Source organism: Dromiciops gliroides, chromosome 2, assembly GCF_019393635.1.
Source record: "Dromiciops gliroides isolate mDroGli1 chromosome 2, mDroGli1.pri, whole genome shotgun sequence".
NCBI classification, from domain to species: Eukaryota; Metazoa; Chordata; class Mammalia; order Microbiotheria; family Microbiotheriidae; genus Dromiciops; species Dromiciops gliroides.
Window position 1 is genome coordinate 285,806,558 of NC_057862.1, and position 16,126 is coordinate 285,822,683.

Genomic DNA, 16,126 nt, shown 5'->3' on the forward strand with positions numbered 1-16,126 from the left:
CAAATCTGGCCTCAGATACTTAACACTTACTAGCTGTGTGACCCTGAGCAAGTCACTTAACCCCAGTTGCCTCACTAAAAAAAAAAAAAAAAAAAAAATTTTGGACTTGGAATCAGGAAGACATGAATTCAAATACTACCTTAGACTCAAGCTGGGTGACCTTAGGCAAGTCACTTAATCTTTCTTATCCTTGGTTCCCTCGTGAAAATGGTTCTTCCACTCTGATTAATGCAATGACTCCCCATAATTACATTGGGGACCATTAGTGGACCAATTTGAAACGTAGAATTCATCTCCTAACAGAGAGGTGATGAATGAGAGATACAGGAGACATACAGTTTTGGACACAACCAATAGAGGAATTTGTTCTGCTTGACTAGATCTATTTTGTTACAAAGATTTTATTTTTCTGTATTTTTAAGGAGGAGGCTAGAGGATGGGACAAACAAGTACTTGTTAAGGGAAAAATATGAAATAAAAAAATGAATGGTTCTTCCCAAAAGAATCAATTAAAAATTCTAAAATCTCTAAACAATTGATACAAATTTGTGAGCATAAGATGTATTCCTCAATAAAGTCAATAAACAATCATTTCTCAAAAGAAGAAAAATAAATGACCAATAATAACCATATTTTCAAAGATTTTAATAATCAGAGGAATGCAAACTAATACCATTTTGAGATTTTACCTTATATCCATTGAATTATCAAAGGCATTTTAAAATTATGAAATTCAGTACCAGTGGGTCTAAGGAGAAATATGCCCAACACTATATGCTTGAAAGGCAATATGTGTAATGGACAGAGAATTGGCTTTGGAACCAAGAAGGCCTGGGTTCAAGTCCTGTTCGTGACACATACTAACACTGTTGCCACAGGCAATTCACACTACTTCTGGCAGTGCTTGTTACAGAAGAGATGTTAATATGTGTTGGTGGAAGAATTACATACCAGGAAATCCTGACATCAATGAAATCCCAGGTCCTGACACACTCCTACTCTCTAACTCTGCCAACAGCAGCAGCAGCAGCAGCAACAACAACAACAAAATACACCGTTGGAACCCAGAGTCACACAACTAAGATGTGGCAGAAAGGAGATGTCTTAATTCTTCAGCCACACTGCCTCTCTCCCTTATTGTGCTATCTTAAAAAAAATAACAAATGACAAATACAAAGAAATATGGAAAGACCTATAAAATTATACATAATGAAGAGAGTAATCCAATATGTTGTTGTTTGTCCTTCATTTTCCAAGAGGACCATTGACATCACAAGAGTGATGGCCTGACTTACCCATGAATTGGATTTAAGTGAGGCAGAGTTGCACAGTTGTCAGCATCACTCTCCCAGAGCCATCTAGTGGCAAGAGAAAAGTTGGGGATGCAGTAGATGACCTTGGTGTCTTTGATGTTTGACCAAACTCTAAGCACTTCACAAATTGTTCTCATCTGCCCATTCCTCAAGGGGAAGTCTTCACACGCTTGGGGTAGACAACTCCCTAACTCACCAATGGGTTTGTGGCCTGTGGGTTACCCTCAACCTGGTTTAGCCCATCTGCCTAGATGGTTTACCAGGGTGTGGCCACTCACAGCAAAGACAGGAGTAATGACTGTGTAAATAATGGTAGCAACAGTATCTAGAAAAATACACTGGGGTGGGGGGAGCATCCAGAAGGGGACACAGAAGCAAAATGAACATTTTTTTTTTGCCATTGTGTTAAAATTAATCTATACTTTTAAAAAACAAATCATAAAGTAAGTTTATAGTTTCATGTTTAATTAGTTGTATTATGTCCTTGTTTATCTGTGGTGACTAAGTATAGAAACGGTAATCTTTCAAAGTATGGTAAAGGGGATCTCTCCTAAGATGACTCAGTTACCATTTCAGAACAAAGGAAGGAACTTAGGTACTCCCAATCACTCCTAACAATCCCCTGTCCATGCCAATGCCTGCTACTGCTACCTCCCCAATCTATACAGGTAATGATGCATCCTGTCCATTAGACCCTGGTAGTTTCTGAGGTATAGTCCATAAGACTGAGGGTATAAACTTTCTGTTAGAGAAACTCATTTTATATTCTTGAGGAACAAAAGGGGGGAATGTGGTAAAAAGTTTTAACAGTCGGTTAGATAATGGAGAGACGCCAGGTTTTTTTTTAGGACCACCCTTTTGGGGAGGAGACCAACAGCATGAGCTACACACACCAGTCCGCCTGCGACGCATGCCAGATTGCCTGCTGAGCACTCGACTTCCGGGGTGCGAGCTTAAAAGGCAAGGAGAGAACGGAAGTGGGGCCTTTTTTCCTGCTCTGCTGGTCTCTTGGCTGCGCTGCACAGAGAGATGCGGACTGGAGTTTGACTCGGCCCGGCTCTCGGTTAACAGCACGCGCTTGACTCGGTCTCTCTCCCCAAAGGTGGCCTACGGCTTTTGGTGAGTTTTATACAGAATATAGACTAAGCCTAGACTTAAGACGATTTGTATTGTATTTCTACTTTCCTATCCTTCTAATCAACATCACCTTGTGACTACCATACAATAAAAGGTCTATCTAGAAAACCAGAAGCTTCTTCCATTTACTAGTCTGGGAGATAAATTAAGGGAAAGGTTAAGTAGGGTAGATTTATGATCTAATATCCAATTTTAATCTCACAATATATATTTGGGGGGGTGGGGCAATAACAGTTAAGTGACTTGTCCAGGGTCACACAGCTAGTGTCAAGTGTCTGAGGCCAGATTTGAACTCAGGTCCTCCTGAATCCAGGACCGGTGCTTTATCCACTGCACCACCTAGCTGCCCCCAAGAGAAACTCATTTTAAATAGCACTATGTCCTAATTTATATTGAGCATGGGTAGAGACTACCTCACATCAATGTGTTAAGTGATTCTAACCATCTCTTCCTTCATAATGAAGTTGTTTCATTGCTAGGCAACTATCCTGAAACTCTTGGTCCATTGTGGTGATTCAACAACATTTAACATGGTCTGTTTCTCTGTTTGGCAGTGGAATATAGTGTGTGATGAAAACTGGAAACCCCCCCTAACGACCTCGTTGTTCTTCGTGGGTGTGCTGATAGGATCCTTCATATCAGGACAACTCTCAGACAGGTAAAGAGGGCATGTGTCCAGGCTTGAGGACATCTTCAATTGGGCAATTTTGTTACTATCTAGAGGATTGGGACTAGCTCTGGTCTTTAATCCTGACTAATGAATACCACTACAGGCTCTCTGTGGAGAACTCACCGATTGACAAATAACAAACAGACACGAATGGGGCCTTTTCCCATAATACCTCCAACCAGACCTGAGGGTAAGAGGCAGACCCCTTGTCTCTTGTCTGGTCTAGTGCAGGCGTGGTGCTTCTTGGAGATAGGGAGCTGGCCTCTCAAAGTCTTCACCCATCCAAGGGCTCCACAACAATAGTGGCCTCACTCTCTCCCCAGAGAAACCCCAAAAGTCAACAGAAGTTTCACCTGTGTCCTTTGGCCACCTTACTTCTTTCTTACCCAGTTTCTCTTTTCATACTACTGTCTATTGAGATAGATAAGACAGAGTCAGGAAGAATACAGCATTTCCTACAGGACAAACAACTTGCTACCCCATCCCCTGCCCCAATTCCCTCAGAGAACCTACAAAAGCTCACTAGGTCCTAGAAAAAAAATGGGAGTAATATTATTGGAGATGGTGGGTGAGTCCTGTAACCCACCCTCTTTTCTCAGGACCAGCCATCAACATCTGACTCAGGAATTTGCTCAGTAAGAATCTTTATGCTGGGGCAGCTAGGTGGCACAGTGGATAGAGCACTGGCCCTGGAGTCAGGAGTACCTGAGTTCAAATCCAGCCTCAGACACTTAACACTTACTAGCTGTGTGACCCTGGGCAAGTCACTTAACCCCAACTGCCTCACTAAAAAAAAAAATAATAATCTTTATGCCTCTTTCATTCAAAATACAACAAATTGAAAACAGAGCATGAATTAATAATGGAGGATGCTGCCCAGTTCTTGTTAGGAAATGAAGAAGCACCTAGTTAGCAGGTCAGCCACCACTTTGAGTTAAACAAGGTACCAAATAAGCCGACATCGACTTTGAAGTTTTGGCTGGAGTTCAGAAAAGACTTTACTACCAATGACCTGGGGATTTTCCGCCACGATGCAGAGATATTCAATTCATGAGGAGCATGGGTAGCAAGTCAGCATTAACACCAGAGGGCATCAAGCCCCCCAGTACGGAGTGATCCCAAAGATAAACACTCCTTTCCAAACAAAAGAAGGTCAAGGTGAAAGGAGATGGAGATTCCTGAACTGTGTGTCTCAGTACATTATGCTGTCTAAAGAAGATTTTAGCAAAATACTCAGAGGAAGAAAGCGGTTACCTCATGCTTTTCAAAAACACCTTTCACCTTCGTTACAACACTGTGCATCTGGTTCATTATCCCCATTGGACAGATTCAGAAACTGAGAATGGAGAAGTGATTTCTCCAGACACAGTTAACTAGTGACCAAGTGATTAGTAAGTAATTAGTGACTAGAACACAAATCTAGTGACTGACCTGGCTAGTGACCTGTATTTCATAAACATGTAACTTTCCACCTTTTAAAAAAGTGTCCTATATTTTGTCACCTTCCTTCTCCCATTACAACAAAGGGCAGTCAGTTGTCTTGTAATGCTAAACCTCAACTGGGGAGACTAGATATATGCCCTATTTCTTTCTTGCTACACCCCACCCCAGCCTGCAGTTGCCGCTGCTTCCTCTGCTTATAGCAGATGCTTAGTAGCTACAGTATTTAAGCAGCCTGCATTTTGCTCAGGAAAAACATTTTTTTTTCTAAATTGAGCTTATTTTTTTATTCAAAGAAGGATTTTGCCTCTGCTGCAGTCCTCAATGCCTCATTATGGAATAGATATGACCCTAGTTCTCAGAGGCTGCTTTTGCAGCCAGGAGGGCCCAAGCTCTGACAAGTTCTAAAATATTTGTCTAGTCCTGGCAAAGAACTTTGTTTCTGTCATACAAGGACCAACTTAGCTAAGTTCAGCTTCGTGACCAAGTTGGTAAAAAATAAAATTTTCTCTTTTAAATTCTCTGGCCTTTTACCCTAAAATTATATTCCAAAACAACAATAACAACCACCATCAACACAGGAGTGACCCCAGCCTCCTTCCTCTACCCCATGGTCCCCAACCAGGGCAGTTTAGGAGGTGAATGGCAAAAGCAGCACATAACAGAAGCATCAAGGACAAAGGCAGGGACCAGCCTGGAAGATGCTCCCTTCTCCTGCTTCTGTAGCTTAGGATTCAAAAGGCTGAGGGACGGAGCAGTAGGAAAAGCTGACTGCACCAAAATGGTGAAGCTTTTGGAAACAGTAACTATTGAAGACTGTTTTCCAAGTAACTAGGGGAAGGAAGATATCTATACTGGTGAAGGGAGTATCCTTATCATCTGGTCATCTCCCATCAGGTCATTTTTCAGGTGATAAATTTTTGTTTTGATTTTTTGTTTGTTTGGGTTTGTTGTGGGTTTTTTTTTTGAGGGGGGTCAGGGGTCCTAGAGACCTCTGCTGTCATTGATGCAGGGAATTCCAGGTAAGGAATTCAGATCTGCATAACGAATCAGCAAGTTACAGTTTTAGAGAGTTGCCTGAGGGGACCTAGGAGTGCCCACTACATAAGCATTGGGGCTACAAAGAAAGGCAAAAGACAGTCTAATGGGAGAGATAAACAAGCTATAGACAAGATAAACTGAAGAGAAAAGGCACTGGAATTAAAGCAGATGAGGATGACTTCTGTAAAGGCCCCTATCAAAGAGAAGAGAATTCCCTGCTGACCATCTACCTCCAAGCGGCTCCCTCAGCAGTGCTGAATCCTGCTTCAGAGGACAGAGGAAGAAGGGAGAGCTGGTCATGCAGCTGAGGTTGTCAGTTACCTCTGTGATTCATCTACATGACTCTGGTGCCAGAGCGTCAATCATTGACTTTGGAGATCATCCGACCCAACTTCCTCATTTCAGAGGAAAACTGGAGGCTTTTACAAGTTTGGTCTTAGCCCTTAGTTTCTTGTCTTGTCTGAGAAATGATACTTCCCTTGATGTCAAAATTTTTTTCCAAATGCATTGTTATTTGATTTTTACATCATCTTGTCTTCCAAATTTATTACTCCTCTCCTTCCCCTATCAATCCCTTGTAACAAAAAAATCTTTTAATTGGGAGGTGGGGTAGGTAAGCAAAATTAACCAGCCCACCAACCAAACCTGACAGTATATGCAATTCTCCACACCCATAGTCCCACATATCTGCAAAGAAGGGAGGGAGATGCATTTTGTTATCTCTTCTTAGAGCCCCAGATTGGTCATTATAATTAAAGAGTGTTTAGTTTCAGGGATATTTTTGTTCTTTCTGTTGACACTTTTGGAATCATTGTGTATCTTGTTTTCCTGATTTTGCTTACTTCAATTCATATGAGTCTTGATTTTGATGTTTGCTTAGACCCAGTGAATCTCTTAGATCCTTTAAAAGCCCTGACATTTCTATAACCTGATGCTGGGTGTATGTGTGTTGCATTGTGTTTTTAAGGTTTGGCAGGAAGAATATCCTCTTTGGGACTATGGCCGTGCAGACAGGCTTCAGTTTCCTGCAGATCTTCTCCACCAACTGGGAGATGTTCACTGTGCTGTTTGTCATCGTGGGCATGGGCCAGATCTCCAACTACGTAGTGGCCTTCATATTAGGTAGGCTGGCTGGGGAGCGATGGCAAGAAGGGTCGTGTGCTTCTCTTCTCCCTTCTTCCTCTTCCTCCTCCTCTGTTCTCACTTGCTCAATTCTTCCCAACTGCATTCACCAAGGGTGAAGTGGAAAGATAAAAGAGTAGAACCTCTAGAAAGCTATAAGAGAGATTCCTCCTGATGAAACAGACAACAAAACTTCCACTCAGTGGATGTGTTCTGTTATTCACCATGTTCTTCAGCTTAAAAGTTTAGACCAAACATATATTTTATCAGCTTTGGAAGCACAGAGAGAATTTCTTGTTCTAACAAGAGCAGATAGAAGAGGTCAGGGTAAGAAAAAGGTTTTATTTTGATGATAAATGGAGCCCCATTATCAATCAACACAGTTTATTGTATTGAATTTGGACAGGCCACAGATTAAATCACATCTCTGAAATCATGATTATCGCTCAAGTCAAGCCTGATAAAAGTTGGCAGGGCAGGAACACTAACATTAGTCTATTCTTCTGCACCAATCTTAAAGTAATCCTGCTACTTTTTTAAAAATGCAAAGTCTCATGCAAATTTTGGGATGTATTCAAATGCTATGAATCCATAGGCTCGGTTGGGAAGCCAGTCTACTTATGTCTTGTTATTAAGAAGCAAAGAAAGTGTCTGAGGGATTCAGGAGGCCACATAGGTGTCATTCCTAAACCTAGTCTCAGAAATCCTCTCTAACCTCCCCTTCTCCTCAATGCCCAGTTCTTTTTTTTTTTTTTTAGTGTGGCAATTGGGGTTAAGTGACTTGCCCAGGGTCACACAGCTAGTAAGTGTTAAGTATTGAAGACCGGATTTGAACTCAGGTACTCCTGACTTCAGGGCCAGTGCTCTATCCACTGCTCCACCTAGCTGCTCTCAATGCCCAGTTCTTAAATGCCAAAGATTGGTCCATTCCCTCAGGAAGAGAGCTCCAATGGAAAGGTTGCTATATTCTGAGCCATCAGCCTATTCTGCAGTCTCTCACTTTATCTCCTGCATGTAGGGTTGGGGTGGCTAAGTGAAAGGGAGCACTCTACTATTGGAAGAGAGTCTGGTTAAGGCCTTTATTTCCTGTTGAAACCCAAAGAGCCAAAGCAGCTCTTTGCTTCAGCTCTTCCACCTAGAAGGTAGTCTTTTGTGTTACTAAAATGTTGTCAGTTTTTCCAGAGGGTTAATTTGGTCAGAAAATGACTCAAACATTGAGCTATTAAAATGCTACTCATTAATTCCATTTTTACTGTATTAAACCATCCTCATTGGGCACCTTATTAATTCTTAATTTTATTGCTCTTTTTTCATATCACCTTCATTTCCAAATATACCTTCCCCTTCCCCTATCTAGAGAATAAGAAAGAAAGGAAGGAGGAGTGGAAGGGAAACAGCTCAACAAAAATTCCCAATATATCAACAGAGTCTGAATAAGTATATGCTGATGTTCCACACCCAGAGTGCACCACGACCACAAAGAAGGAAAGGAAATTTATTTTTCTCATTTCCTCTCTGGGGCCAAACTTGGTCATTATAATTACAAAAGTTTCAAATTCAAAGGTTTTTAAAATTTGTTTTATTTCTATTTCCATTGTTGGAATAGTCACCAGATGCTTTTAACATTATCTTTTATTAAAACTGTTGTTCAGGGAGAAGGAATTCTTAATTTAAAAAACATATATCTTCCCCATTTCAAGATTGTTCCCTGGGTTTTAAGTCATGCAAGGGTCTTTAATCAGCTTTCACTTAAATGGAGAAAGTTCTGACTCATAAGAAGAAAATATGACAAGTCAATAATCTCCAGCTTGGACAGAATGATTGATTCTGAACATTAACCCTCCCTCCTCCCAGAGATCTTTAAACATGGTCGACTCTTGTCTGATATGTTTTCTTTGAAGTGAACATATTTACAACCTCTGTCGGGTGACCAACCAGATGTCACGCTCAAATTCCATTCCTTCAATCATTGATGAAATAACTGGCGGTCCAGCCATTGAGAAGGTTCATGGGTCATAGAGTCAGAAAATAAGCAGGGAAGAGAGAAAGTGGCATGAGCTATAGATAGGAGGTGTGTACTGAAGGGTGGATGTCTGGCCCTAGGAGAGCCCAGTGGCACTAAACACACTTTCTCCTCTCTCCGACTATCTAGCAAGATATTCTCTTCATTAGTGACTGACAGACATAGGCAGGTTTTGCCCAAGAGCCGAGAGGGTCCCAGGTAGGGGTAGCTGCAGAGTCATAATAGACAGTTCCCTCTTAGCTCCACTAGGTCAGGAGGCAGTGTAGAGATGGTTCTGCTGCTTAGAACAGTCATTTACAACTTTCAGGTCTACAGACAAACCACTTTCCAACAGTCACTACAAAAAAATTTAAAAGCATCTCAGTAAGTTCATAGGAAGGCAATTTTTATTTTGGATGAGCTCCAGTGCTGTAGGAGAGCCCATAGACCACTTAGAGGGCTTGCCTTTGTCGAGCTATGCTTTGGTTAGGACTTGGTGGCGATAAATAAATCCATGGTGATAGTTTTGATTCCCACATGGCTCAGTGGACTTCGTTCTGTTCCCAGGCTATATAGATCAGCTCTTAAGCCTGGCCCAGACCTACGACAAGATAATTCCCCTAGCTCCAGTTCCAAAGTCTCCTCTGGCCAGACATCTCACAAACATGTGCCACTGAACATGAGAGGCTGTGAATGTCTCAAGTCACCCTCAGGACATTGCTGGGAACCCAGCTCAGAGGCGAGGACTTACTGAAAAGGGTCAAGAATGTCATTTTTGTATGGAAAAGCCAAGACACTGCTATTGCTAGAGCCTACATCATAGTGGTCTGGAGATGAAAAAAAAATGTCATATCATCGTCAGAACCCTTTGAAAAAGACTAGGTTAGAGAAAAGCATTTGTTGAATGTTGATTGCACTGTCCTCATTGTACCCTTTTCAAGAAGGGAATAGGCTTCCAAAGTGATTCCCACTTCATACCACACAAGAAATACTTGTAATTGCTCATCTAGTTATTTTGGAAATCCCTGTGGTGAAAGGAATTCAGGACAGAAATAGCATCTTCTGAGGCCTGGATAGTCATCAAAATATTAAGGACTCTTACACACAACAAAACATGCAAAGAAGGAACAGGTCATTCAGTCCAGCCTCCTGCCTCCAGTTATGACCTCATGTCCATCAACCCCCAAACTGTCCAAGAGCAGTGGGTGTGTTTCTAGAAGTAGTTAGCCTTTCTATGTACATTTAGCGGACTGTCCTGGGGTGAGATATCCCTGTGCCCCTCTTGCTATAGGGTCAGCCTGTTTCTTTGTCTTCCATGGAGGAATAGGATAAGGAAACATCAGTATTTAAGGTAACACTTTGCCTGCTTAAAAATTGGAACATCTACCTACAGACCTTCTTTCCCATCACACTCAAACTCTCCCCAGAAGTCTGATCTCTTCCCTTTCATCATTTTGGAGGCTCTTTATCCAAGTCCTGTCTTCAAATACATTAGCATAGGTCTACTTGCATACTTCATTCCTTTCTCAGTTCATTTAACAAGCAATTCATAAGCACCTGTTTTGTGTCAGGCATCATGCTAGGAACTGAGATTAGTTACAAAGTCATTAATGAAACAGTCCCTGCCCTCAAAGAGCTTACATTATGGGCAACATCATAGAGACACATAAGTGAATATGAACTATATACAAAGTCGATGCAGAGTAATTTGGGAAGCAGATACTAGCAACCAGAGAGATCACTAAAGGCCTTGGTAGGAGGATGTGGCACATAAGCTAAGCTTTGAAGGACATTAGAGGTTTTTACTAACTGCTGTTGTTCAGTCTTTTTTTTTTAAGTCATGTCTAACTCTTTGTGACCCCATTTGGAGTTTTCTTGGCAAAGATACTGGAGTGGTTTGCCATTTCCTTCTCCAACTCATTTTACAGATGAGGAAACTGAGGCAAACAGGGTTAAGTGACTTGCCCAAGGTCATACAGCAAGTAAGTGTATAGGGCTACATTTGAACTCAGGAAGATGTGTCTTCCTGATTCCAGACCTCGTGCTCTATTCACTGTGCCACCTAGCAACCCATTTTTTCCCTACTTGGTTTAGACATTTGGTAGGGAGGCTGATGATGCCAGCCTCATGATTGAGTCTCAGTGTCCCTATATTCCCTCTGGCAACACCAGTCATTGATGGGGAACCTCTTCCCCTTGTAGTAAGATCCCATTTTGAATTTTGGCTACTGCGTGTCTTTCTCACTGTGGGTAAGAGTATGGGCTGAAATACAGTAAGAAGTCTTTCTGAATTGCAGCTAGATTGCTTTTCATTTATTCTTTTATTGATATAGACAATCGTCAGAAAAGGGCATTGTAGAAACATGTAATACAGAACAGAAACTCTACCTGGGGTTATATGGCCTGCGTTTGAGCTTTTTTAAATTCTATGTTAAGTTTTGAGGGGGGCAGCTAGGTGGCGCAGTGGATAGAGCACCGGCCCTGGAGTCAGAAATACCTGAGTTCAAATATGGCCTCAGACACTTAACACTTACTGGCTGTGTGACGCTGGACAAGTCACTTAACCCCAATTGCCTCACACACACACAAAAAAAGTTATAAAAAAAAGTTTTGAGGGACTCTTTGGCTTATTACTATAGACTAAGTCTAAATTTGGCTTGATCCAGCAGGTTCAAGGTTTCATTTGTTTGTTTAAAATGCAGCATGGGGGGAGCCAGGTGGCACAATGGATAGAACACTGTCCCTGGAGTCAGGAGGACCTGAGTTCAAATCTGGCCTTAGACACTTGACACTTACTAGCTGTGTGACCCTGTGACCCTATGTAACCCCAATTGCCTCACAAAAAAAAACAAATCAAAAAATAAAAAATAAAATGCAACATGCACTTGTGAACCAAAAGGAAAATGAAAGACAGGTAAGGCAGTAAGCAAAAATGAGGAGGGAGAGTATTCTAAGCATGGGAGAGAGCTGGAGAAAATACCCAGAGTCTAAAAATGGAGCATCTTGTTCATGGGATATCAAAGATCCAGCATTACTGGATCAGAGAGTGTGTGGCAAGGAGTAAGAAGACGTGATAGGTAGGAAGGGGTTAGGTTAAGAAGGGCTTTGAATGACAAACAGAGGATTTTACATTTGATCCTGAAGGTAACTGGGAGCCACTAGAATTTACTGTATAGGGGGATGACATAGTCAGACCTGCACTTTAGGGAAGTCATTTTGGTGGCTGAATGGATGATGTATTGGGGTGGGGAGAGACTTCAGGCAGGGGGACCCGCTAGCAGCCTATTGCCATAATTCAGGTTTGAGGTGATGAGGGCCTGTACCAGAGTGATGGCCATGCCAAGGGAGAGAAGGCTTTTCCAAGAGATGCAGCAAAGATGACATCAGTAGGCCTTGGCAAAAGATTGGAAATGAGGGAAAGTAATAGTGAGGAATTGAAGATGACACCTAGGTCTCAAGCCCGAGGGACTGTGAGGATGGTGTTGCTCTCAACAGAAATAGGAAGTTAGAAGGGAGGAAAGATGATGAGTTTGGTTTGGAACATGCTGAGTTTAAAATGTCTGAAAAACAGTTGGAGATGCAAGATTGGAGAGGATGGGGAAGGATAGGTAGATTTGAGAATCATCAGCATAGAGGAGCTGACAGAGAAGTTGCTGAAATCAATGCAAACTGACTTCTCGATAGAAAACAAGGCACCCTCTGACTGGACCGACTTTGTAAAGAGCCCCATTGAGTTTCTACATTCCCAGGCAACTTTTGCTAGGTCAATTTCAAGTACCTGTGATTTTGTGGGTGTGAGAACTCCCTCCACTGACAGATCTCGATCTACTTAATAATTTAGTATTTTAGGGAGTTGCCTGAGTCTCATAGAGATTAAATGACTTGTCCATGGTCACATATCTAGGTAGGGTCATCGTCAAGGAATTATACTCAGGCCTTCCTCTCTCTGAGCTTTATCCATTGTGCCAGACCACCTCTCTAATTTATTTACTAATTATCTGAAAATATTCTTAGCCTGGGGTCAAAGAAGCAGATTTACTCTAACTAAACTATTATTGTTGTTTAGTCATTCAATGACCCCATATGGGGTTTTCTTGGCAAAAATACTGCAGTGGTTTGCTGTTTCCTTCTCCACTGGATTAAGGCAGAGTCACACAGCTGATGTGTCTGAAGCCAAATTTAATTGAGGATTTCCTGACTCCAGGCCCAGTAGTCTATCTACTGAGTTATTTAGCTATCTCTCACTGAGGTCAGTGAAAGTAAGAAGAAAAGTAAGGCTGAAAAGGAGGAGACAGAAGCTATGTTTTTTCCTAATGGTGTTTCAGTTCAAAATTTAGCAAAGCCAGACTTCTCCATTTTTTGTCAGTCATCACATTTATGAGTGTCAATACTGAGTGTACTTCTCCTCTAAAGACAGACTGTTTGGGGAAATAATCTATTACTCAAGGAAGAAAAAAATCCGTTTCGCTAACAAAGACTATGAGAACAACTATGAGAAATGTTACAAGGAGATGATTAATAGTCCAGGAGAGAGGCACCACATCTACTCTGAATGAAAAGAGAAAAGGTAACAGTGAGACCTTATCGCCTGACCAATCATAGCTTTCCCAGGACCTCAGTGGTAGCAGAAAGATTGAGGTCAACTCTCCTTGCAGGCCTAAGCCATTGAGAAGTGTCTCCAGAATAATGAGTGCAGTTGCATTTGGGCATCATATTGCCATGGAACTGCTTTAGTGTTAATGATAATGGGACCAGGATAATACCCAATTTAAATAACACATTTAAGTTTTCAAAGTGCTTCACTCATTTGATCTTCACAACAACCCTGAGAGATAGATATTATTATTTCCCCTATTTTACAGATGAGGAAACTGAGGCTGAGAGAGGTTAGAATCATGCAGTTAAGTAAATGTCTGAAACAGGATTTGAACTCAGGCCTTTTCCATTCAAAGTCCAGAATGCTATCCACTGCTCTACCTAACCATCTCTATGGTAGATGCTTCTCAGCTTTATTGTGATTCCAGGATTAATCAGTTTCTGGTGGCCCTTGATATATTCAGTTCCAAACATCTTGGTAAATAGGGAAGCCAAGATGCTTGGAAATGACTATATTGGGAATATATTGAAATATATAAATATATTCCCTATTTAATTACCTGTGTGACCCTGGTCAAGTCATTTCCCTTCTGTTGGCCTCTTCTGTAAAATGTTAAAACTCTAAAAGATCCCTGCCAGCTCTAACTCTAGAATCCAACAATGCTGTAATCCTCTATACAAACTTTACATTAAGCCCCAGAGGAGAGATAAACACAGTTTCTATGTAAATTAATTTACCAGATAAAATCAGCCTAAACATAAGCTGCATCTGGTTTAGGGATAAGTGGGGTGGAGTATTCACCAACAAACTGACTTTCTGCTATCTTGGATGCTGACTCTTGGTTTCTCAGCCTGAGTTATCCTATTCTCCAAGCAGCCTGGACTGCTTCAAACTGTTAACATCTTTTGTAGATCCATGGAGTCTTCTACTAACAAGGCTGTAACGTTCTTGTTCTATGCATTCTACTGGAAACCTCCGTATTCTATGTTCTATTATTATTCTGGGATTTTTTTTAATGGGTCTTCAAGTTTGGAATTGAGTGAGTGAGTGGCGAAAATTTTGGTGCACTCAGGAAATTATCTGTTTCTTATCCTAGTAAGCCGCAGTTCTATTACTTCATCAACCCAGACTCTGAAGACATTGAGCATCTGTTGGCATTCCCTAGGGCTAAAAGTTGTACAATAGAGACCTCTAGCGTCACTTTTTAAAAAATAATTTCAGAGCTTAAATAGTTCTGCATTTTATTTGACTTGAAGATGTGGTATAGAGAACCACAACTACTATCCCTGACACATACTGGCTCTGTGACCTTGGGCAAGTCATAATCTCTCTGTTCTTCAGACACTTCTCTAAGACAATAATTGGCAGAGAAGGTGCCAATCTCTATTGGTGAAGGGAATTTCCTTACCCAGGAGTTTCCTGTTCCAATGGAACCATAGGTCCAGTCCCTAGCTCCAGACATCCTGGGTATGTAGGTTGAGGGTTCTGTGTGACCTCAGTCCTCAGTCATGTGTGCTCAGGTTCTCATAAAGGGTCATCAGAGAACCTGAAGTTATATTTGGACCCTTTGGCCAATACCACTCATAAGAATTTCTCATTGCAGAACTGGGGTATAATCAAAGGATCAGGATTGGGGAAGGGAAGGGAAGGAAAAGGAATAGTCATTTATATACTATGTATATAATTATATCTATACTAATAATAATTTGTAATAATATATTTATATTATACATGTATAATACAAATTACATTTATATTGTGTATAATATAAATATATTATTATATTATAGTATCATTATATTATTATTATAATTCACAATTCTATAACAATAATTTATATTCTACTGTGTACCAAGTAATATGCTAAGCTCTTTTTAAAAATATAAGTATATAGGGGTCAGCTGGGTGGTGCAGTGGATAAAGCACCAGCTCTAGATTCAGGAGGACCTGAGTTCAAATCCAGCCTCAGACACTTGACACTAACTAGCTGTGTGACCCTGGGCAAGTCACTTAACCCTCATTGCCCCACCAGAAATAACTGTATATATAAGTATATATGTTTGTGTGCATACATATGCATATATATATCAGGCACACATACATATATCACCTCCTTGAACCATATAAAACCCTGGCAAGATTGGAGTTATTATTATCCCCATTTTACAAAGAAACTGAGGCAGAGGTTAAGTGACTTGCCCAGGATCATGCAGTTATGAAATGTCTGAAGCCATATTTGAACTCAATTCTTTCTGACACCAAGTTGACACTCTATCCACTGCCTCTCAGCTGCCCTAGGAATAGGGATTGGGAGGGGACTCAACAATGTACTGTATGAGGATTATTTGAAGGGCACTGGTAATGTTTAGCCCTGAAAAAGAGGTTGGGGGGGTACTTCAGAAGGATACCATCCCTTTCTTCAAATATTTGAAAGAATGTCAAATGAAAGAGGCATCAGACTCATTCTTCTTGGCAAAAAAGAACAGAACTAGGAGCAACAGGAGCAAATTAGATAGAGGTGAATTCTGACTACACCACAGGAAAAATGTCCTGTGGTGAAAGCTGATTTGGATGGCCTCCTCAAAGCTAAGAGCCCATTCGCTGAAAATGTGCTAGCAGAGATGAGATGGCAATTGTCAAGGAATTATAAGGGGAATTCCTGAATGGGATGGGAACGTGGACTGTGTAGATCCCCTTCCAACCATAAGATGTATTAGATTCTACAAAATCATTCTGACCATATTCCAGGGATGCTCTGAGTAAAAGGACTCTTCCTGACCCTTCCCCCTACTGGACAAGATCTGC

At 41.2% G+C, this 16,126-nt stretch overlaps 1 protein-coding gene across 1 annotated transcript in view; it reads left to right on the forward strand.

Annotated features, from left to right (window-relative positions):
• Positions 1 to 16,126, forward strand: part of SLC22A4 (solute carrier family 22 member 4) — a 99,704-nt gene that overhangs the window by 44,925 nt on the left and 38,653 nt on the right. The window contains exons 2-3 of the mRNA XM_043981318.1: positions 3,005 to 3,108; positions 6,569 to 6,723. Coding sequence (XP_043837253.1) covers positions 3,005 to 3,108; positions 6,569 to 6,723 — 259 coding nt within the window. The remainder of the gene's footprint in view (positions 1 to 3,004; positions 3,109 to 6,568; positions 6,724 to 16,126) is intronic.